The sequence below is a fragment of the Gobio gobio genome (genome assembly GCF_949357685.1).
Source record: "Gobio gobio genome assembly, chromosome: 15".
Classification (NCBI taxonomy): domain Eukaryota; kingdom Metazoa; phylum Chordata; class Actinopteri; order Cypriniformes; family Gobionidae; genus Gobio; species Gobio gobio.
In genome coordinates this window covers 29,353,224-29,378,051 of record NC_137108.1, presented here as the reverse complement: position 1 = coordinate 29,378,051, position 24,828 = coordinate 29,353,224, and the positions used below count along the sequence as shown (strand labels likewise).

At 38.9% G+C, this 24,828-nt stretch overlaps 1 protein-coding gene across 3 annotated transcripts in view; it reads right to left on the bottom strand.

Annotated features, from left to right (window-relative positions):
• Positions 1-24,828, bottom strand: part of virma (vir like m6A methyltransferase associated) — a gene marked incomplete at its 5' end in the record, with an annotated part of 36,540 nt that overhangs the window by 11,000 nt on the left and 712 nt on the right. For all 3 annotated transcript variants that reach the window (XM_079837992.1, XM_079837993.1, XM_079837994.1), the window contains 4 exons: positions 73-238; positions 555-603; positions 753-839; positions 2,540-2,652. In XM_079837992.1, the coding sequence (XP_079694118.1) occupies positions 73-238; positions 555-603; positions 753-839; positions 2,540-2,652 (415 nt within the window). The remainder of the gene's footprint in view (positions 1-72; positions 239-554; positions 604-752; positions 840-2,539; positions 2,653-24,828) is intronic.

Sequence of the window (24,828 nt, the reverse complement as noted above, 5' to 3'; positions counted from 1 at the left end):
CACACACATTGACGTTTAATTTTCCACACGAAGCAATGACATTATATTTGTGTATAAAATATTTGTGCTGACCAAGCTTAATGGTCCTCTTGGATCCCAGCTGCTGCTGTTGAGGCGGAGGGGGTGGAGGAGGTGGTGGAGAGTCCCGCTCGTGGCTGTGAGGGCGCTCTGCTGTGCCATACACTGCCAACGTCAGGCATGTGTACCATCCACGCAGGACCAACCCATCTGTGTTTATCTTCAATAACACAAAGACAAAAGAAAATTTGGACACGGTGTGAGACTCTAGAGGGGAGGAGCAAAAAGACTCTCTCAGGCCAAAACACAAATGAAGGCTGATTTGCCTACAAGCCATGTGAGGGCAGGCGCTGACAGCTTTAGTCATTACAGAGGCATGTGCAAATACATTGTGGACTCTGGAAAATGCTTTTGAAGTATTTATTGAGCAGAGGAAATCTGCTGTCAGCAATTTTGGAGAAACCACAAACATATTGATTTATGCATGTTTTTTACATGGAAATACGATGCTGGGCTGTAATGAGACGGTCTCTTACCTTTCCATTAGGCCTGAAGATTATTGATTTGTTCTCATCGTACTCGAGGCTAGTGTGAAATAAACACAGACATCAATGAATTGAACAAGCAAACAGTAAGTACATGCATCTATTCAGGTATAGATTTGTGAGATGGCATACTGTATTTCTTGCTGAGCTTGTCCTACACAGGTGTGTATGTGTGAGTTTATTCAGTACCTGCCCAGCCTGTCAAACACTGGAGCGTTGGGTTTGGACACATTGTTGAAGAACAGGTCCAACTGGAATGCGTGAGGGGCTGTTTCCCTGAAGATACAAAGGAAGGGGCATTGTAACCGTCAAAACCCAAACCTGAAACCCCTATTTGCCATCAGCAGCCACTTTCTAATAAAACTTCCTGTAAATCAGTTAGCCTGCAGGAATCATTTTATAAAATCACTTTTTTTTTATTGTTACATATTCAACATGATCATTTAAAAGGAATAGAATAAGACTTTTTGTATATATATTTATAGTCTGTCCTATCACAACGAACGTTCCTTTTCTCTCATTGTTCTCTTAACAGGTTTGGAGACAAGGAGGATGAAGGATGAGATCATGGGAAAAGCTGAGAGTGGTCGGAGAATAAGGGGTGTGGTGGATCTGTTTTTAAAGAAAGAACAATAGCGACCACAGAAACCTTTTCCAATTTCCTCAACTGTCCTCCAGCCATTTCACTTCTGAGGATACCAAAGTATTACTCGGTCATGTCCTATTGTACACTACAGATGCTCTGGGACAGTTTGTACACACTGTAAACATGGTGGAAGCGCTGTTAACTGTCATAATATATGTAGTGAAAATTAGGGATGTTAAAAACGACATATTTACAAGATTGTCAAATTGGTGGATTGCCTAAATGTGAAAAGGTTTTTTTCTTCATCAAGGTTGCATTAAATTGATCAAAATTGACATTAAAGTAATAATGTTATTAACAATGTTACAAAATAAATACTGTTCTTTTTAACTTTCTACTCAAAGAATCCGTAGGCTTTCCACAAAAATATTAAGCAGAAATATTAATATAAGAAAAATATTATATTTTTTGTTTGTTTGAAAGAAATTATTATCTTTATGCAGCAAGGATGCATTCAATTGATCTAAGGTGACTGTAAATATTGTAACATTGTTATAAAAATGTATCAAATAAATGCTGTTCTTTTGAAGAATACTGAAAAGTGTAATCATGGTTTTCACAAAAATATTACGCAGCTTTCAACATTGAAAACAATAAGAAATGTTCCTTGAGCACCAAATCAGCATATTATAAGTATTTCTGAAGGATCATGTGACACTGAAGAAAGGAGTAATGACTGCTGAAAATTCTTGTTTTGCCATCACAGGAATAAAAAATTACATTTTAAAATTAATTACAATTAAAAATATTTTAAATCACCTTTTACTTTTACTGTATTTTTAATCAAATAAATGCAGAATTGGTGAGCATAAGAAAACACTTTTGAAAACAAAAAAATACCCATCCCAAACTTTTGAACAGTGGTGTATAATAAAGTCATTGACTTAAAGTTAGTAATTATATTGAATTTTTTTCCTTAAAGGCAGTTCATTCAATAGATGTAGCATTTGTTCTTTAAAGGGGATGAGACAGGTTTATAGATGTTAGAATGTCTGCATGAAAAAGATGTTTTCTATCGAAATTCATCATATTGTGTTAGAAAATATGAATGGCTAGAAATAAAAAGCTAACCAACTAGTTGGTGGTTGGACGACCAGTTAACCACCCTAACCCATCCTTAACGTAAAAACACTTTCATTCAATGTGGATGGCACAGATGGTACAATAAATAGTGAATATGTGTAGAGGGAGGGATTCAATAGTAGTTGCTTGATTCGTTATAGACATGATTGTTTGCTGTAGCTTTATATAAGACACTCTTTGAGTGTGAGAGTGTGTGTGTGCGTGTGTGGGTGTGTGTGCGTGTGTGTGTGTGTGTGTGTTTTCTCACCCAAATGCTCTGCTGTCAGGCAGGTTGCTGTGCGCTTTGATGCCAGGGGGTATGACTCTTACTTCTGTGATCAAGACACCGTAAGGAAACCGCACAACATCCACATTTGTCAACTTGTAAGAGAACAGACAGAGAAAAATGCTAAGAAGCTTATCATGACAAGGATAAATGTTATCACAGATAGACTGATGCAAAGGCTAGATTTCTCATAAACACACCCTGACTGAGCAGCCAATCAGAAAAACAATCAGGCTTATTCAACTGTTTAAGACTTGGAATAAAGATTCCTAGGGTTCAAGGTATTCAGAAACACAAAAGCATTCTTCGAAATTAAGTTCTTATTGAAAATGGCAGAACGGCATATACAGTCCCTTTCCTCAACAAACTGTCATAGGGCAACAGGCCTGTCCAACCTGTTTCTAAAGAGCTGTTGGAATACACCGGTGGGGTGGCAGATCACTGCAACAATACAAAAGCACTCCGCAACCACAAGCGTACATACACACCCAAACAAGACCAAATTCCAGGACAAGAGACCTGTTCCCAGCCTTTACCAATAGGATACTACGTAAAACACTGGAGCAAGGAGAAATGTAAGAAGCATGTAAAACAGGGGTCGGCAACCTTTTTGTCATGAAGAGCTAGGGCTGGGCGTTAAAACGATAATGATAATTATCGCAATATAATTTTCCTCAATAAAATGATATCAAGAGTTCGATAAATGTTCTATAATGTTTATGCAGCAAAAGCAGAATGAAACTCATTTAAGCCAACCCACACGGACCATTTAACCACTCTGGTCATACTTCAAACAACAGATTTTAATAAAACTCAAAACAGTTAAATTAATTTACATTTTACCATATGAAAATTAGGTTGTTAAATTTTTTATTTACATATGTTACTGTTTTTGTTAATGAATATAAATGTATATCTGCATCCTAACTACTATTAATGTCAATTCACTGTCAAATGCAGTGGTGTAAAGTATTTGAGTAAATGTAATTAGCTACTGTACTTAAGTATCTTTTTGGCTACTTTGTAGTTGTAGTGAGTATAAAAGTTATGAGCAACTTTTACTCTCTACTAGACATGTGCCGGTAAACGGTAATACGATATACCGCAATAATGAACATGCACAATATTGTTATCGTGGGCACTTCAAAATACCGTGAATAATTATTTATTACGAATTATTCAGATTTTTAGAATGTATTTTAAGAATACTTTACCCGTCAACCGTTTAATATGAACAACGCGTCAAAGAGGAACGCGCACTGATGTAAACAGACCGTTCATGAGCCGAGCACATGGCGGAAGGCGTGAAGACGCACTGAAGTGCACATTCACTTTCAGACAGCAGAGGGCGCTGATGGAACAGCAGAAATACAGCCGTTTCCCCAGTAATCACAATCCGGTGCTCGTCATCACATAACCTAATACTTAAAGACTTAGTCATTTTCAAACTTTTTTTTTTTTTTTAAGTTTTAAATTACATGCCCTAGATATTGTTTGAATATGTTCTGACTGTTGTTCAATCACACACTTTACAATATGGCTCCATTATTTAACATTAGTTCATTCATTAACAAACTGACAATGAAAAATACTTCTAAAGCATGTATGAATCTTAGTTAAATGTACATTTCAGCATTTAATAACACATTATTAAAATCAAAAGTTGTAACTATTATTTAATGGACCTGAGCTTACACTAACAGTTGCTTTTTTAAACTAACATTATCAAAGAAGAATAACTTCTGTAAAAATGTAGCTATTCGCTCTTTGTTAATGTTAATGCATTAACTGGCGAGACATTATTGTAAAGTGTTACCTATTGTTCTTTATAATTCTTTAGCACTTTAATCTGTTTCAAATATTTGTTTACTTTATACATTTTTGTGTATTGCTTTATTGTATTTAAATGTTTGGTTCTTTTGTTATAATAAAGTTTTTAAACCTGTTATAGTATGACAACACTTTTTTTGCAACTTTTTTTAAATATCGTGATAATACCGTATACCGTGATAAAAGCTTCAGCAATTAATCGCAACATGAAAATTTGATACCGGCACATGCCTACTCTCTACTTGACTACATTTTTGAATGTAAACGTTACAAGTAAATGTACTTTTTACTCCAATACATTTGTGATGAGTAATGCAATTACACAATACATTATGCATGGCACCTAACTTTTTCTGCAGCGGTTTGTTTCTGCTATAAAGAAGCAATATCGCCATCTAAGGGCGTTTTCACACCTACCTTGTTTGGTCTGGATTTTCTGACTTTTCAGTTTGGTCCGAATCAAAATTACAGGTGTGAAACCTCCCCCGTACCATGGTCCGGACCAAACAGATAAAATTTGGTCGAAAAGAGGTAGTCTCGGTCTGGATCAAACTGAACAAAGGTTCGGTTCGTTTCTAGCGTGAAAGCATTTTCTGTATGGTTCGTACTTTCAGACCATTTACAGGAAGTTCCTGTTTATGTTTAAATATTTTAATGTTATTTTTAAATTTCATCTAGGATACGTTGATTATGAAAAGTGAAAAGATGCGCAATCTGTCAGAAGACAGAAGGTCAGAAATGATTTTGAAAGAAATTTTGGATGATTTTGCTTAGAAAGCCTTTCTTTAATGTGAATTTCGTTTTGTTTAAATTGTATCTTAATTGTAATAAACGTTTAATCAGATAATTGCCTGGATTTAATAAATAAGAAGCAAATAGTCTATAGCAGACAATAATCGCGGGAGCGATCACATGCTTTGCACATGAACTAGAGCGCGTCTCTAATAAACCGAAACTCAGCAGGCTACTCGTCCCACAAAAATGAGAAATATGTGTATATAAAGCTTGAAATGTCCACTTTTAAACGTAACAAAAAGAAAATAGTCAAGCAATGCGCACTGTTCAATAGTGGCAACGATATGCGTCCGTTCATTCATTCTTGTCAAAGACGCTGACGTCAGACGCACGTCCGTTTACAAACCAATCAATGTCCAGATGCAGCCCACATAGATGATGACGAGTGAACGCAAGTGTCATGTAAAGTTCTTTAGTGCGCTTACATGATTGCAATGTGAAACCAAACCAAAACTAACCGAATATATAAAATGTATCAAAACATGAACTTCGGTTCGGACCTTGGTGCGGACTTTCAGGTGTGAAAACAGGCACTAAAGGTACTATATCTTGTACGTTTTACCTTTACTCACCCAAACCTGTCAACAAGGCTACTTTACATGAATGTGAGCGCATTAGCAGTAGGGCTGAACGATTAATTGCATTTGCGATAATATCGCGATATGATATAACACGATTTTTTTACCGCAAAGGCTGCGATTAAAGTCTGGTCAGGTGACCCGCGAGAGTAAAGTAGTCTGTAGAAGCATCAACTCGGCACGTCACGCCTACAGGCCTGGCCTAAAGGAAAGGAAATTTTGTGTTTAATCGATCTAATATTGTGTTGGTCATACAATACAATAGAGGTGGGAGAAAATATTCTCTCTTCAATGATTCTGGTTCAATTCTGAGCTAGGATTTTAACTGCAGGTGCACGATGGTGCTTTATTCTGCTTACTTCCATTTCCTTTCTCTCTCACACACACACACACACACACACCACTCAAACCATAAAATAAATATTTCATAAAGTTCGGAAAGGTTAAAACGAATTACAATGACATTCGCAGGCTTCATTGCACAGGATATGCACTGTGAGAAACGTGCACTTTGCTTGATGTTACGTTTACAGTGCGTGTACTCGCCTGCTGGTATTTTCCTTACAAATGCTCTTCGAAGTCTTCATTTATGTCGTTTGGAATGCAGTGTGCTTATATATTAAAAATCGGAAACTCAGAAGGCTTTCAGTTTCAAATGCTTGCCCCGTGCTTTGTGAAGAGTGCTCGGGCATGTGGCTGTGCGTGTCTCAAAATGCTTTTATGTGACTCCCAGAATCGGAATCGGATCGTGAGGTGCCTAAAGATTAGATTCGATTATTTTCCAAAATCGTTCAGCCCTATTTAGCAGGTAGTTGCTGAATTGCAAGTGTTTGATTTAGGAGATGAGGACATGACTGAAGCCAGTGATAAAGCCAAAACCAGCACGTCCAGTGCAAGTAAATTTTATTGAACTATTTTATTTATCCACTATATTGACAAGACCTATTTCAAGGATATTGGTTTACTTATGGCCTCTTCATGCACTTGAGCTTAACTGAGACTTGAGAGTTTGTAGACGTTTAAGAGGATGTTGTGTCGACCTTGATTTATTGCTATATTGAGGTGTGCGGTTTTATTTTGATTTTAGATATTAAACATGATTTCTAATCTTACAAATCAGTTGTTTCTCATTTTCACTATGTCTCTTAGGTGTCGAGGACTAGAGCATCTTTGAGCCTACATTCAGTGTGAGTAAAATACTTAAAGGGATAGTTCACCCAAAAATGAAAATTTGACATTTATCTGCTTACTCCCAGGCCATCCAAGGTGTAGGTGTCTTTGTTTCTTCAGTAGAACACAAATAGAGATTTTTAACTTCAACCGTTGCTGTGTGTCACTCATATAATGCTTGTCAACGGTGACTAAATCTATTAGGGTAAAAAAAAACATGCACAGACAACTTCAAATTAATCCATGCGGCTCGTGACGACACATTAATGTCTTAAGACACGAAACGATCGGTTTGTGCGATAAACCGAACAGTATTTATATCCTTTTTTACCTCAAATACAACACCATGTCCAACAGCCGATCAGACCAGACGATCTGGCGTAGTTTACGCAAACGGCAGAACTGCCATCGCGCTCGTATACGTCACTCATTGTTTACTGTTTACGAGCGGCGAGAGCACTTCTGGCGTTTGCGTAAACTACGCCAGATCGTGTAGAGACCTCACACACAGGAAGTGATGTCTCTACACTAGATCGTGTACATTGACCTTCTTTCCCGGAAGTACTGCGCTTTCAGGGCTGTTGGACATGGTGTTGTATTTGAGGTAAAAAATGATATAAATACTGTTCGGTTTATCGCACAAACTGATCGTTTCGTGTCTTAAGACATTAATGTGTCGTCACGAGCCACATGGACTAATTTGAAGTTGTCTGTGCATGTTTTTTTTACCCTAATAGATTTAGTCACCATTGACAAGCATTATATGAGTGACACACAGCAACGGTTGAAGTTAAAAATCTCAATTTGTGTTCTACTGAAGAAACAAAGACACCTACACCTTGGATGGCCTGGGGGTAAGCAGATAAATGTCAAATTTTCATTTTTGGGTGAACTATACCTTTAAGTACTGTTAAAATCAGATACTCTGAAAAAGTTTACTGTTAAAAACTTTTACTCAAGTCATATTGGAATTGGTGACTTGTAACTTGTAATTGAGTCATTTTCGCTGTAAGGTATGTGTACTTTTACTCAAGTATGGTTTTTAGGTACTCTTTACACCTCTGGTCAAATGTTCATTTCTAAGAGACAAAAAATGTGTTCTGGTTTCTACAACTTTCACTTAGGAGCAAAAATCTGCCTTTAAACTTGAAAGAAAAAAGACACTTATCGTGATAATTATTGATATCGACTGATATGAACATTTGGCCATATCGCCCAGCCATTATATATAATGGCTCTCCATTATATGAAGAGCCATTATATGTTTCCGAGTTAACCACTGTGCCACAACACTGATTGGATAGCTATCCATTTTGTTAAAACTAATTTCAAGATTAAAGACCGCAATTGGAGAAAGAGCAGCATCAGCACTGCCTGGTAAGATCATTTAGTGTCACTACTTTTAATGAAGACGACTTGTGTGTTCTATTCTGTGTCTGTTCATTTGCAGCAGTTTGCACGTCGGCTTGCTGAAGAGATGCTCAGCTACTCATCTACAGCGGTGCGTGTTTAAGTAGCACTGTCATATCTGGCTACCGGGAGCAGTTATAACATGCTCTCACATATTTCTTTTTTACCTTTATGGGAGGAGTAAAAATGTACATATGTGACTTTAACAACCAGATGCATTTTGTCCAGTTTAATTTGGAATGCAAAAAAATGCCCTCTCTTTTGGAGGGTGTTTGCCCCTGCTCTTTCCACGATTGGATCTGTATCCGATCAGAGAAAACACATGAAGAGACCAGGTACACATTGACAGAGTTTCCTCATGCATCACAGTCATTTTGATGTGTGTGGAATGTTTAATAGGACTCTATATACTTGGTTAAATGTATAGTATTAACTCCGTACAGTGGAGCAAGCTGTAAACGGTCAGTCAGTAATTTGTGTGCGCATGATGGTTTGTCAGAGCAGCGCGCTTTTATTGACTTGCGCAGTTTAATTATCACACTTTAATAGTATTTAGAACTACTACTAACTTAATAAAATAAGCTGTGTTACTATGAGGAATGATTACCTCAAAATGTAGCGCTGTATGCAGGTGCAAGGTACTTTATCTGAATGAAATACACCCCTTTTGATTTTGCTCACGTGCTAGCAATAACAATGATTTATCAACCCATTATGATGCAATTACTTCTCAACCTGCCAGTGTTGGCACCCGTGCCATAGGTTGCCAACCCCTGATGTAAAGAAACTTTAGATATAGGATAAAAATCTATCCAATTGCCAAGTAATCAGAACTATAATTTATCTTTTTAGAGTTACATAATTATATTATGCTGAAAACATATGAGGCCTGTTCTCTCACAAGGTGAGGACATTATTTTAGAGAGGTGAATAATGAATGTACGTTTTGTCAACTATGGGTTTTCACTTGCTCTTGGGGTAAATTTATGGATATGATCGGAAAAACATAACAGAAACAACCAGGCTGACTAAGAAAAAAGACACGTCAGTGAATGACTGTTGCTCTGGGGAACAACTTTCACCTAATACAATAACGTCAGGTTATAGTCCTTAAAGGCAGGGCTGTACGTTAACTTTTTTAGCACGTAGCACTGGTGCTACAGAGGTTGAAAGTTTTGTAGCACAGGCCAAACAATTGTAGCACATTAGGCTTGCTACGATAGTCGGTGTTGCCGGTGTTACCGGTGTCCAGACTCAACACCGGTTACATCACTTGCCCACCGTGGCACCGCCCACCGTCTTTTTGATTTTTTTTTTATAGTAATAAAATAATTTAGTTCAGTTAGAGAACAGACAATACAAATAAAAACTGAACGTGTCTGCTTAATAAAGCAGGATCCGACCGTGAGTCTCGGCAGCGGCAGGAGTCATTCATCAGATTTAAGAGTGAGGAGCTGACGGAGATGATCGCGGAAGATTTGGTTTCAAAGCGAAACGTAAAAGCGCCTATTTAAGGGCGTTTGTCACTTGTTTTGTTGTTGTGTTTTTCATTAAAAATAATAGGCTAATGAACCCACAATTCAAGCAACCCGCAGCCGAATTGGCGCTAATTAAAAACCGAAAGTAAAATGTGCACGGCCGCACAGAGCGCGCATTGTTTACTTCAGCTGCTGCGCGGATTTATTTTTGCCGCGCGCACCCTCGCGCTCGTGCGGGCGCGTCGAGTATAAACGAGGCTTTACTGACGAACTAACAGTGTGCATTCATGGCGTGCATCTCAATCATAGACTGATCAATGCTTGATCAGTGCCCTGACTACTGAACTAGGGAACTGATTGAGACGCGCCCATGGCCTCACAGAGCGCGCATTTACAGACGAGCTGTCATTCACGGTGTGCGCGCACTGGCGCGTTTTCAGTTCAGAGCGCTCGTGTGCATGTTACTTTAGATTTAAAAGCCTCCGCCGGTGATACCGGTATTACCGGTGTTGTCACACATCAATTAACCGGTGGGAAAATTTCCTCACCGTCACATCCCTATAGCACATGTATAAAACGGCATTGAAAATGCAAAAAATGCTGTAAAATACAAAACAGTGCATTTAAGATTAAATATAATAACAACAATTACTATTATTAGTATATTTTACAGAAAAAAAATCATTAGAAAGGTCTAAGGTTTTATTATAAAATAGTAAATTACGATTAAAAAAAAACACTGACTAAAATGTCTTAATTTTTTTTGTCAGGAAACCTTAATTATCCAATAAGAGAGAGAAAAAAAAGTACTGTACACTTCTCTACACCGCAAATCACTTATAAAAGTATATAATTCCTGCCTCATTCTGTGATGTGAAGCACATCCTATCTCAAAAGTAGGTTATTCAAACACTCGATTAAATGTTCTCTTTTGTTGGACAACAGGTTCGTAAACGCAAAAGTTTGGAAAGATGTCGGTCACATGTTGCCTTTGGCTTTTCGCAGCATTGGTCTGGTTTCACACTCAACTTGATTCTATCGAACCCTGGTGCATTTGCGTTCATCTCATCATAAACGTGCACAGCGCATGATAGAAAACAGGCCGCGGTAAATATATAGTTTTTTATTAATTTGGTGCTATTATGTGCAGCTGAGTGAACGACACTTGGGTATACTGTACGTGCATCGCATGAAGTTGGCTTTCTGCTGCTTGCAAATGGACTCTTTAGAGGAAACAGTGGATTGCTATTCTTTCGCTACCCTAATTGCTAGAGATGCTCCGATCAGCATTTTTGGGGCCGATCCCCGATTACCGATCACCAAGATCATGATCTGCCGATTGCCGATCACTGCCGATCACAGAATGGCAGGGGAATGGCAATCTTTTATCTATAATCTTGCAGAGTTTGCACCATTTGTAGAAATGAAACTAACTCTAAATTAACTGAGTCAAGATCTTGAAGAACCACCAAGTGTTTATTTTAGAATATGAGATAACTTAAGGCTACTGTAGGCCATCTTTCCCAAATAAATGTAAATAATAAATGTATATAATTATCTCACCTAAATATTTGATCATGCAGTGCATTTTTGTTTTTAAAAAAAAATTTTCAGGTAGGTCTAACATTAGTATTGAGGTAAGACATTTTTATAAGAAATCAAATGTAAATTAATATTGGTCTTTCCTGAATAAATTAAATTAGATTAATCCTTACACTTAAGGTTGCAAAAGTTAGTCATTCGAGAGCAGTGAGTGTCATAAAGGTTCATCAAACAACACAAGACAAAGAGAAACTCAGAGACAACAGCAGTTTATTCGACAGCTGTCACTTTAAGAGCGAACACGGATACAGTTACATGCAGTTGCACATTACAAACGTTCACTCGCGAGTCACGACGGGGTTTACGTGCATACTCTTCAAGACGGTAATTTAGTACATACGTTTGTGTGTTTCTGACCATTTCAGCGCAATTTGTACTCGCAAGCTTTTTGTGAGAGTGTGTGTGTCTCCAGACCCTGCGCACGAGTGCTGAGCGCTGAGCAGTTTGAACACTGGCAAGACTTAAAAATAAAAGCAAATGATAAACTTTCGTGACGATGCGACACTGCCTCGATTGTGCAAAGTGGCAAATCCTGTGCCAACTGTGCAGCTCGATTTTAGTGCAGATGCGATGCACTGATGTGAAGTCATTTGAGCATTTTGAAAGGGAGAGAGAGAGCGCGCGCACACGGTGATTCACGCGCGCTGTTTGTGAACTTACGTCCCACAGAAAGTTTTCAAATGAGTCAATGACTGCGTAAGTTATTTAATATAGAAATATGAATTGTAGCTCACCTTCAGCATTATAATTATTTTACCCGCGCTGGAAAGAGAATGAGACGGTGTCGCTGCATATCCTAGCTCTCACGGCAGGCACTGGGTTTTATGGGTCGTCAGCATGCGATCGGTTCATGAGATCGGCCTCTTTGGAGACCGCCGATCAATCATCCCAAAGCGATTATCGACCGATCGAGATCGGTTGCCGATCAATCAGAGCACCCCTACTAATTGCACTCGCTATACGCGAATACACTTGCAGGCTTGCTCTCGCTCATATCTAAGGTAAATCATAAACACTAGCATCCCTTACATGTGTTTTATTGAACTAAATACATCGCAATCGGCTTAAACACACGCACTGGTTACTTTTCCTCCTGAAGAAGTGCTCACCCGAGTCCGTTGTCCAGTGCGGTGCTTCACCTGCACATATATTTATTTATTTAAAAACTGAAGCCTGCGATTTCATAATCTCACTAAGCCAAATCGTGATTTTGGTTTGATTTCAGTCAATCGTGCAGCCCTAGATAACACAAGCATAAAACTAATTCTCACCTCACACAAACAAGCTCTGCCTCACTTGTCGAACGTATCGCGTGCTACTGGGGTAAATGTATTAATCGCACTGACCGGTGTGTCTAGGAAAAATACTAATATTGAAAACTTTTTAAAGTCCTCATGAAATCCAAATCAAACTTACTTACTTTGTTAGCAAACATTACAGGTCTTAGGGTGAACAATTAATCCATGCAAGTTAATGAAAACTGTATCACAATATAAGGGTTTCATATCGGTCGATATCGATAATTATTGATATGTTTTATGACCTATTTAAAATAAGGACCAGGAGAAAAATATTGTACATTTAAAAAAAAAAATTTAAACTTAACCTTCCTCTGATTATAATCCCCTCAGTTATAAAGGCAGAAATATCAACACAACCATGGAAAACACTCAAATAATTAAAATATAAACAAGTCTAAAATTTCATATTTCAATTATCTCTTAACATTAAGGTGCAGTGCCTCTATTATTTCTTTGTATACGGTACTGTTACTGTTTAGATGCTTTGTCATAAGGCGCTGATGCAGAGTACCTCTCCATGTAGTTTTTTATAAATTGCCCCCTATACCCTACATAGGGCACTATTTGAGGGGACAGCCATTTGTAGTGGTGTCTGAAACCATTAGTGGACGTTATTGAGTGCACTCACTCTATCCCACTTTGCACCGCAATAACGAGTGTACAGCCGCTGTACACACAGCGGCTGTCCGAATTCCCTCACTCACTCCTTCAAGTGAACTGTATCAGTGGACTAAAGTAGGGAATAGTGATTGAGGGTTTAGGGGGCGATTTCGGATTCAACCAAAGTCAAGAATAGCACAACGGCGAGCATGTTAAGTATAAACACGTCCCCAAACGAACGAGGCGCACGCGCTGTCAGCGGAGGCTCGTGCTGCGGAGCCAGATGAAAGTATAAAGGCTGGTAAAACAAGTTTGTGGTATTACCAGTCTTGGTGGGGACGACAGTAGGACTGTACGATTAATCGAAAAATAACCGAAACCGACATTCAGAACCTCTAACCGACGTATTTTTCCCATGTCGGTTATTTTGGTTTTCACGTGACTCCGCCCCGTCAGTCACATCAAGTGCAGTTTGCAGACACACACAGAGATGCAGGAGCAGTTATCTGTGTAAATAGATGCCCAGAATCACTAGAGTAACTGTATGTTTTACACAGTTTATACAACAGGTCAGTTAATTGCTGTTCTTATAGCCTATACGCGCTGCCACCGACACACACACACACACACACACACACACACGGTGCGCACAAGCCCCGAAGCCGCTTTCACTTTCGTGCTCATAAAGTTTGTTAAAGTATGCCTTTAAGGCTTGCCAGTTTCAACATTTAAAGCGATTGTGCACTATTCAAAAACAACAATACGTATCCGTTCAGTGCTCAGCTTCTTTCTGTGACACAGAGAGTAGAGCCGTGTCGCGTCTCTGACAACACGCGCGCGCGCCCTGAAGGCAGATCTTTCACCTGCGTCACGTGAAGATCGCGCGCAGAGGAGCAGCAGAAACGCAGTGTAAACGCTGTCCTGTGACTAAAGTAAAGTCACTAAAGTAGCTTAGAAACTCAACCGTTATAGGCATACATTTTAATACCTTTGCAGTAAGTACAAACCACAGCTTAATAATGAATAGAGACGGTATGAGTAATTCACACACACACCATCACTCTCTCATTGATGCATTTAGATAAATGTAATGTAGGCCTACTGTGTTAATTTATCTGTATCTGATGTACAACAAACAGAAATCTGCCCTATAGACAATAACTGCTGAAAGTGAACCGTTTCCTTCAAGTATTTTAAAATCAAAAAAAGAAATGCACTTTTTCATTAGGGGAAAAAAATTCCACCTTTAAAAGTAGAAAATGTTTACAGTACAAACCTTATCAGGAACTTACTCAAAAACCTTATGAGGGCAAAAAAACAAGCAAAATAATCGTTCATTAATCATAATCGAGGTCAGATGTTCAATTAATCGAGGTTTTTATTTTTGGTCAAATCGTTACAGCCCTAAGCCGCGTTTCCACCGCAGGAACTTTACCCCGGAACTAGGAACTTTGGGGGGGAACTCGGTGTGTTTCGACCGCAGGAACCAGGGTCTAAATGAAGTTCCGGGTAAATACAGGGAGTGCAGAATTATTAGGCACGATGATTTTCTCATCATATTTTTTTTCCAGGCACATTTGACCAATTCCAAACCACAGTAATCCTAATAACTACTATTGATTTAGTATTTAATAATGTATAAGTGATATATAATTGTTCATGAAGGCTGGAAATGAAAATCACCTTATATTCAGGTGTGCAGAATTATTAGGCATGTTTTCTTTTACAGATAAATTGAGCCAAAAAAGAGATTTAACTCAGACTGAAAAGTCAAAAAGTATTAAATGCCCATGAGAAGGATGCAATACTAATGCAATACTAGACATTGCAGTTAAGGCGTGACCATTGGACAGTGAAATGCTCGTTGGGTCAGCAGGGTCAGACAAAAACATGTGGCGGAGAAAAGACACCTATTAACCGCAAAAGAATTAAGAATTAAGGTGAAGAATTAAGGGTGAAACCATCAGGAACCCTTTAGTCTCCAGCGCCACCATTTTCCAGAGCTGCAACCTACCTGGAGTCTCCAGAAGTGCAAGGTGTCAGGATCTCAGAGACTTCAGTTAGGTAAAGAATCCTAAAAAATGACCCCCACTAAATAAGAATCACAAGCTGAAGTGTTGTAAAATACATGAAGCCTGCTTTTTTATAGGCTTTATAGGTTTTATAGGTTGAGAATGACTCTTGAAGGACCAGCACCACATCCTCTAGTACCACTGTTTGAAGAATTCATCTTCCAGAATCTGGCAGTACGTTTTGGGAGTTCATTTTAGTCCATCCTGAAGTCCGTTTTGCAGAGATGGACTAAAAATGAACTCCCAAAACGTACTGCCAGATTCTGGAAGATGAATTCTTCAAACAGTGGTACTAGAGGATGTGGTGCTGGTCCTTCAAGAGTCACTCTCAACCTATCTGTCCATAAAGCCTATAAAAAAACCTTCTTCATGTATTTTACAACACTTCAGCTTGTGATTCTTATTTAGTGGGGGTCATTTTTTAGGATTCTTTACCTAACTGAAGTCTCTGAGATCCTGACACCTTGCACTTCTGGAGACTCCAGGTAGGTTGCAGCTTTGGAAAATGGTGGCGCTGGAGACTAAAGGGTTCCTGATGGTTTCACCCTTAATACTTCACCTTAATTCTTAATTCTTTTGCGGTTAATAGGTGTCTTTTCTTCACCACCTGTTTTTGTCAGATCCTGCTGACCCAACGAGCATTTCACTGTCCAATGGTCACGCCTTAACTGCAATGTCTAGTATTGCATTAGTATTGCATCCTTCTCATGGGCATTTAATACTTTTTGACTTTTCAGTCTGAGTTAAATCTCTTTTTTGGCTCAATTTATCTGTAAAAGAAAACATGCCTAATAATTCTGCACACCTGAATATAAGGTGATTTTCATTTCCAGCCTTCATGAACAATTATATATCACTTATACATTATTAAATACTAAATCAATAGTAGTTATTAGGATTACTGTGGTTTGGAATTGGTCAAATGTGCCTGGAAAAAAATATGATCAGAAAATCAACGTGCCTAATAATTCTGCACTCCCTGTATTTCCCCCTCCAAACGGCCCTGCTTGCGAGGTGGGACTTTTCAAAAGTTCCCGAACTTTCGGGGGTGGGACTTGGGCGCTGAACATGCTGATTGGTTGAGCTCTCGCAGCTATTTTTTTTTCCACCGCCATATTTACAAGTCTTTTGCGAGGTGGGTTGCGTGGGTTTTGCGTTCAGTAAATATTTTTTTTGCAACAATGGAGTTCAACAAAAAATTCGACCGATGGACCGACGACGAGGTTCAGGCTTTATTGAGCATATATGCGGAGGAGGACATCCAGCGGGAACTGGAAACGGCGACCCGCAATGAAAAGGTATAACTGAAGATATCGACTCGGTTCCAGTCACACTGGAAAACAGTGCAGAGAGAAGTTGAAGAAATTAGACAAGATTACAAGAAATTAAAGGATCATAACAACCGGAGCGGTTCCGACCGGCGTATCAACAAGTGGTATGACCGCCTGGACGCGTTGCTGTGACACAGACCGTCCTTTTCTGGCGCAGCGGTAACGAAAGACTCGGCTAGTGCATTGTTGGAAACCATCCAGGAATCCGAGTGGGTTGAAGGTAAGTTAAATATATCATCTTGGTATCATCTATTAAACTCGTTGCAGTGTTTAAACACGTTGCAGTAACTTTTTTCAACGTGCTTTTCCAGGTGTAACGAGTGGCCCTGATGAATCGCAGGCAACGGAGACCAGCGTGTTTTCCCCCGCGGTCACCAGTACGTTTTAAAGCTGACAAAAATGTGTATATATTTAAAAACTGATGTGTAATCCTTAATGGTTTTGTTGTTTTTAATTGTAAACTTAAATTGCCCATGATAAAAATTGCACACTGGGCATTGTTCAAGCTGGGCAAACAATTGTTCATTATTTGTAGTGAAAACACTTTAAATAATTAATTGATGGTTTCTATTGTTTCATGGTTGCCTTGTGTATTAATTTCCATGCGTTTCTGTGCAATTTTTCTACTTAGAGAAAAGGGACTGTGACTTTCTTGATGCACTGAGGGACATGGAGGATGCTAACCCTGCAGCATGGACAAGAACTGACCAATATATGCAGCTGTTACTGGAGAGCCAGGCCGAGGAGAGATGAGGAGGCAAGAGTTGGCATTCCACCAGTCAGAAGCGGAAGAAAGCAGACGGCAGCAGAGGGACTTTCAGACCGGGTTTCTGTCTGTTCTTGGACAGTTTGTCCAGTTGTTCAAGAAGTAGCCACAATGACCAGCCGCTTGAATGAAGCATTTGCTCTACCACATTTGTACTTTATATATTGTACGTGTTGGCACAGCTCTTGGACAGGTTACTGAAAAATACACTTTTTTTATATTGTTGTTTTCACATTTTATATTTTCATTTTATTGTTCTAGTAATTTATTTGTCTTTGCACACTTTTATTTTAATTTTGTAAGAACTAATCTGTCTAAAATAAAGTAAAATGTGTAAAATGTCACTGTGTCTTTAATTTCCACATTCTAACTATATAACCACATTCTAATTGTATTCATATAGTGTAGGAAGCAAATAAAAGGGCTGCTGCTCGCAAGTCTTTCTGAATATGCACATAAACATATCTAGAAAACCCAAATATTATATTTTTAAATGTATAACTATGTGAATGTAGTATAATAACTTATAACCACAACTTAAGTGAAGCCATAAGTGTGGTCCTGCTTCATTTCAAATTTGAGGAAGAAGTCTCTAATATTATGCATTTAATGAAGCATATTGTAATACTAGTCATGTGATTTTTTTTTTTTTTTGTGAATGTTAAGAGATGTTATTGTGATAAAAAATAAAATACTTGCAGTCTAGTACCTAATCTTTCAACCGCTTAATTCAGTCTATTGTTTTCATTCAATTAACTTTTCACACATCTGTCATGAATGACTGAAACCTCATTATCCTTTTATAGAAAATGTTTTGTTTTGGAATTGAGCTATTACAACACATTCAGATTTTGGATTGCCCATCATCCCATTTTGCATTAAAATGGTCAAACCAGGTGAAAGTGCACGTTTAAATAAGCAGTGTTGGGAATGTGTGTACATAATCAGCAAAAGCAGCGCTGCTTGCATCACCTACACTTGTTATTGTTGCAGACAGTATCGCGCAAAAGTGATTACTGTCCGTCGGTGACTGGGAGAAGCAGTCGCGCGCATTCCCACGTCACCGGACTAATTTGCCTAATCTCCCCGGTACTTTAGACCGCGGTGGAAACGCAGATTGTAGCAGGTCTGGGGGAGAAAAAGTTCCTGGGAAAAAAGTTCCTGGTACAAATAGTTCCGGGTAATTTCGGTGGAAACGCGGCTCTAGACGACAGTCTTGCAGACGACATTGGTCTGACTACAGTCAGACTTATACAAGCCAAAAAACTGCCATGCTGGTGAGCCGACTTGCTTTCCTGTTTTATTAACAATTTCCTCGCTTGCGGTGGCACTCATTTTCCACTTATCACTCCACGCCGGTTCTGTTTACTGAAGAATGAATCCAACACGAGACAACGATATGGCTCAACCAGACATGGTACAGTGACATGATTGGCTGTTAGCCTGTCACTCCCTACGTTGCTTGGTTACCAGAGGGTGAGTGCCTTTGTTCATGCAACCAAACTTGCTTCGCAACCTCTGGTTTCTTCCAATGAAGAAAAAAAATTATCGAACATTTTATCGAAAGCATTTTTTATTGATATCGATTACATGTCTATCGGGATACATATCGTTATTGTTTTATCGCACAGCCCTATAATACACAGAAAAATGTTTGCCGTGGTAATCTTTAATCAAAATTTGAAAAGTAACTTCCGGTCTGGAATGGCGTTCCTTCTCAGATTATGTTAGTTTGACGGCTTGGGTTTGAACATCCTTAACCACTCCCCTCCAACCGTTAAGGTCCTTTCACACTGGACGCAATTTTGACGAGCGAATAATTTGTGCAATGGTTTTATTTTTTGATCAGCTGTTTGTGTAATGAGTGCTTCCAAGCGCGAATGTACTGCGGCAAAATGTAATTTATTTTAGGGATGGGTATTTTTGTCAATTTCTCATTTCGATCATCGATAGGTCTCAAAAACAAGTACTCGAGTACTCGGGGGCGGGGCATGTGCAGGGGGCGGGGCATGTCCGTCATTGAGATAATGAAAATACTGTTATGAAAATGGTTGTTGACAAATACAATCGTGACATGAAAACGGGTATATGAAAACATGAACATATAAAGCAAAAAATAACTGCTAGATTATGATGCATAAATGTATAAATGCATAAAAAATTCATTTGAGCTGAAACAGAAGAGAATGAACAGCCGGTATAACGGCAGCGCTTTTCTAGCTTATTAAGCTCAACCAAACGCTTCTTATATTAGATTAATCAGATATAGAAAACATAAAAGTAATCTTACAACGTGCATCTGCAGAAAAGGACGCGAATGCGCACATGAACTTCACGCGCTAGTCTGAGTGTTCTCGCTATAGTTTGTCTGTGGATTTCCTTTAACAGCTGATACACGGGGAAGCACAGAGAATTTACAGCATTCTATTTCCATCGTGTTCTCATTATAATGCTATGTAGGCTATGACAGATTGGCGCATATTGCACTAACTATTCAATGATCACATGTGATTCCAGACATCACTGCAGTGCACGCCTCAGTTTCACTTTATTTCGCCGCGGTCTGGAGGCGTGCTGTATAACGCTAACCAATCAGACCTCCGGTGCCGCGCAAAATGACGCAATAACCAATAAAAAAAGAGACTTATACATTTTTTTAAAGTCAGGGCGATCATCGTTCTCATGACCGATGATCGCTGTCACGTTCGAGTACTTGATTACTCGACCACTGTTGCCCATCCCTAATTTATTTTTGATGTCGATTTTTTAACACTCGCAGCGACAGAAAAGGCTTAAAACAATCACATACAAGGAAACAAAGGTCACGAAATGTCCAGTTGATGTCATTAGCTATTCAATCAACATTAACCTTTGCCAGGTATGGCATTTCTCACGAGATTACAACTGTAGTTGTGTACAGCTGCAGCTGTGTTTGCCCACTGTAGGCTACAGTCAATGATATCATAACCTTTTGAGTTAAAACTCGTAGATTTTTTTCTAACCTAATAGTGTCCGCGACTAGAAAGTTAATGTGTTTCTGTCAGTACGACTGTGGCACTTAAATGTTTACATTGTGACTCAACTGGAAACATAGCTGGAAACACAGCTGCTCTGGATCGATCGGTTCCTGAAGTGTGTGGTTTATCTCGTCAGATGCGGTGCTACTGTCTCTGGAGGAGCTCCTCAAATTGTCCCACGGACATTTGAAAGTAAGTGCGGAACCGGCCATGGTAAAGTTTTAGCTCATGTACAAGATTAGCATAGTCCCCTTCAGACTCTCTGTTCTTTAAGACTGGGTGCACCCAATACCTTCTTTTCGGTCTTTTAAAGAAGGAAGTGTCCGTGTTTTCTCAGCTGTTGCCACAAATGTTTTGGAATGCTGGAGCTCTGAAACGTCACAGACGTCGCAAACTTGCGTCGCGGCTGATGTGAATGGTTTTGACGCAAACTATTCGCACACGAAATATCCGTTTTTCCGCTTCGCTTTTTTGTTACACGTCCAGGTGAAAGGGCCTTTAGTCTGCTATGAGCATGAGATGGAGAGGAGGAGCGCCGAAGTAAAACCCTGCCCTCTATTCAATATTCCGTTTCACTTGGAAATCCATCACAGCAAGGAAATAAAATTAGTTGCAACTTCCGGTTCACTAGGACTTTAAACTATAATATAAACCATTGAATCCAGAGCCAACCATATTCACACTTGATGCAAACTTCAGCACGTTGTGAAGCGTGAGAAATTGACATACGCTTTGCTTCTGCGTCACTTTTTGCGCTTACATCAGGCTTTCCAATGTGTTGACATTTAATTCAAGTGTAAACTTGCATTATATGGACTCCCAGTAGGGCTGTCAACGAATATTCTAAATTCGAATATATATTCGAATAGTTTTTAAAAAACAAATTTCGAAGGTGAAAATTAATATTCGAACAAATAAAAAATGGGGGAAAAAAACGCCCGCGGTAGTAGAGGCGTGGATGCGAGTGGGCGCGCTGGCGCGCCTGAAGTAGGGATGGGCAACAGTGGTCACGTGACAGCGATCATCGATCATGAGAACGATGATCGCCCTGAAAAAAAATATTGGTTTATTGTATTATTTTTTATTTTTAAAATATTTTTTATTGGTTATTGCGTCGTTTTGCGCGGTACCGGAGGTCTGATTGGTTAGCGTTATACAGCACGCCTCCTGACCGCGGCGAAATAAAGTGAAACTGAGGCGTGCAATGCAGTGATGTCTGGAATCACTGATCATTAAATGGTTAGTGCAAGATGTGCAGCACCAATCTGTCATAGCATTATAATGAGAACACCGTGGAAAATGCTGTAAATGATCTGTGCTCAGTTCCCCATGTATCAGCTGATCCTCAGAGAAACTAGCGAGAACACTCAGACTAGCGCGTGAAGTTCATGTGCGCATTCGCGTCCTTTTTCTGCAGATGCAGAAGATTACCTTTATGTTGTCTATCTGATTAATCTAATATAAAAAGCGTTTGGTTGAGCTTAATAAGCTAGAAAAGCGCTGCCGTTATACCGGCTGTTCATTCTCTTCAGTTTCAGCTCAAATGCATTAATGCTCGAGCTCGACATGGTTTAGAGACAGATATTCTTTTCAGATAGGCTATTTTTTTCTCAGAATCATTGACATTAGTAATGCAGCAGTGCTATACTGTTCTCATATTTTTTAACAGTAGAGTTTATTTAAAGTTGTTTCTCGTTATGAGTTTAAAAACACGCAGTGATGTCTGTAAACGCTTCGATCATGAATAATAAAATTAAGTGCATGATGTGCAGAGTCAATCTGTCAAACCATTATAATGAGAAAAGGATTTTAATAAAATGTTTCTGTGTGCTTTCGTTGTCCGTGTATCAGCGTTGTTAAGGGAGCGCATTCAAAATGTTCCGTTTCAAACGATTTGCCTGTCAAATCTAGCACGCTGAAGTTCACGTGCGCATTCACGTCCGTCTGTGTTGATTTATGTCGTAATAGGTTCATAATAATCTTCATATTAACATTGATATATGGTGCGTTTGGTTGAGTTTATTAACCAGCTAGCAAGCTCTACAGGGTGGTGTTATTTCACAGTTTCAGCTCAAAGGCAATGCTCGATATTACTGACTTGGTTATTTGAGACGGTCATTTTATAAAGATGTTTCTTTTTCAAAGACATTTATGCATCATAATCAAGCAGTTATTTTTTGTTTTATATGTTCATGTTTTCATATACCTGTTTTTATGTCACGTTTGTATTTGTCAACAACCATTTTTATAACAGTTTTCATTATCTCAATGACGGACATGCCCCGCCCCCTGCACATGTCCCGCCCCCGAGTACTCGAGTACTCGTTTTTGAGATGTATCGATGATCGAAATGAGAAATTGACAAAAATGCCCATCCCTAGCCTGAAGCCTTGTGTACTTTGGCCTGTCTCCGCAGCGCGAGCCCCCGCTGACTGCGCGCGCTCCTCCCCAAACGGACGAGGTGTGTTTATACTTGACGCGCTCGCCGTTGTGCTTTTCTTTGAAACGACAGATGGCGACTCGGAGTAATTGTTCTATAAACTATCAGGAAAAAGCGTCGAGAAGAAGTGGGCTGATGTACACAGGTGACGATATTTATTTTAGTACACTTCAATGAAAACCACACTACAAAAGAATCATGTAAAACAGATCAAAATAAACCTTGATATTACTTGTGACATGATAAGAAAATGTATGTAGAAATGTAACGTTAACTTATACAACTCAATTTATGATATCTAAATGTTTCCTAATTTCACTAAACACTTTAGTGAGTTTTCACTTAGTTTCGTGAACTTTTCTTTATTAAACGGGCTTATTTATGCTTTTGTAGGCTCGTTTTGTAAATATAAGCAACTAATTTGTATGTGCAAACTGGACCACCCTTACTTTGCATCGCCCGCCACAAGCTCCTTGTCTGCAACACGACAATAGGACATAACGGAGAAATTAATTTTGTTCATTTGTAAGGACATGAGACCGATCAGTGTCGTGGACGGGGCAGGCTTCAGGGAGTTCTGTCAAGCAATGGAACTGAGGTACTGCCTGAATAGATATTGCATGAATAAAGGATAAATGCACTGCTTCCACTGGTTTGATTATTTACAGTTTCATGTCAAGGAAAAGTTCCATGTTTACCACAGCACAGCGCGCTCGGAGCGTTCAATAATATGCTGTAAAACTTATATTAATATTTGTTTCAATCACTGAATGAAGCCTGCTATATTTGGGACAAGAGTCGCGACCTTAAATTGCTTGCACAAAATTCTTGATCAGCTCTCAAAATGTGTGTGTGTTCATTTAAACCGTTATGCGCAGAGAGCGCGAGGGCGAGAGCGAGTGAGGTCTGCGGTCTTTAGCCATTAGTTGATTTACTTGTTTTTGTGTAGGTAATACGTTGTCAAATATGTTTAAACTTAAATAGACTACCTATACAAGTAGTTATGTCTCTTTGTATTCATTTGTCCTGTTATTGACGTAATGCGCGTCATTGATAAAATGCGCAACCAGATGTTCGAATAGTTTGAATATTCGTGCTTTTTTTAGAGGGAATATTCGAACATTATTTTTGAGCAATTTTGACAGCCCTAACTCCAAGAGATTATTTTTCTAAAAATTACGAGAGTGTTATATAACAGTACATATACAGAATCACAACATACACAGAACAAAACTTTCAAACGACCATGGTCAAATCTTAAAGTGCCCCTATTATGGTTTTTTGAATATTCCCTTTCATGTGTGTAATATAGCTGTTTGTGAATGTAAACATTCTGCAAAGTTGTAAAGTCGAAAGTGCCCGATAAATAAAGTTATTGTCTCCCTAAGGAAAGAATCAACTCTGAAACTACTTAAACGAGTCTCTGTAATTCGACTGATCGACTCCCACTGTGAGTGGTTCTACGTCACTAGATAATACATTTGCATAGTACTATATTGTACGTTGTCCACCAACCAAAAACTGTCATCCTTGCGATGGAGTTTGGGGCTGAATAACTAGTTCTTCTAATGTTTCATCATCGGATTCGGGGGGAGAAGCTTCCGACAAACGCTGTATGTGGTTTGCAGTGTGCAAGTAAACACGTCATCAGAGAAGAGATGTCATTGCAAATGGGATGGGAGGGGAAGTTATTTTGATTAAAGATTACAAGGGGGAAAAAATTGTATTGCAGTATTTATTATCAATGATTTATCTGTGTAATTAATCATTTTTTAATTAATGACCCTTTTTGATTTCATGGTGACTTGACCTTACAAAAAAGGCAGGGACTAAATTAGAGCTCGATATATAAATAAAAATATATATATATATTAATCTCCA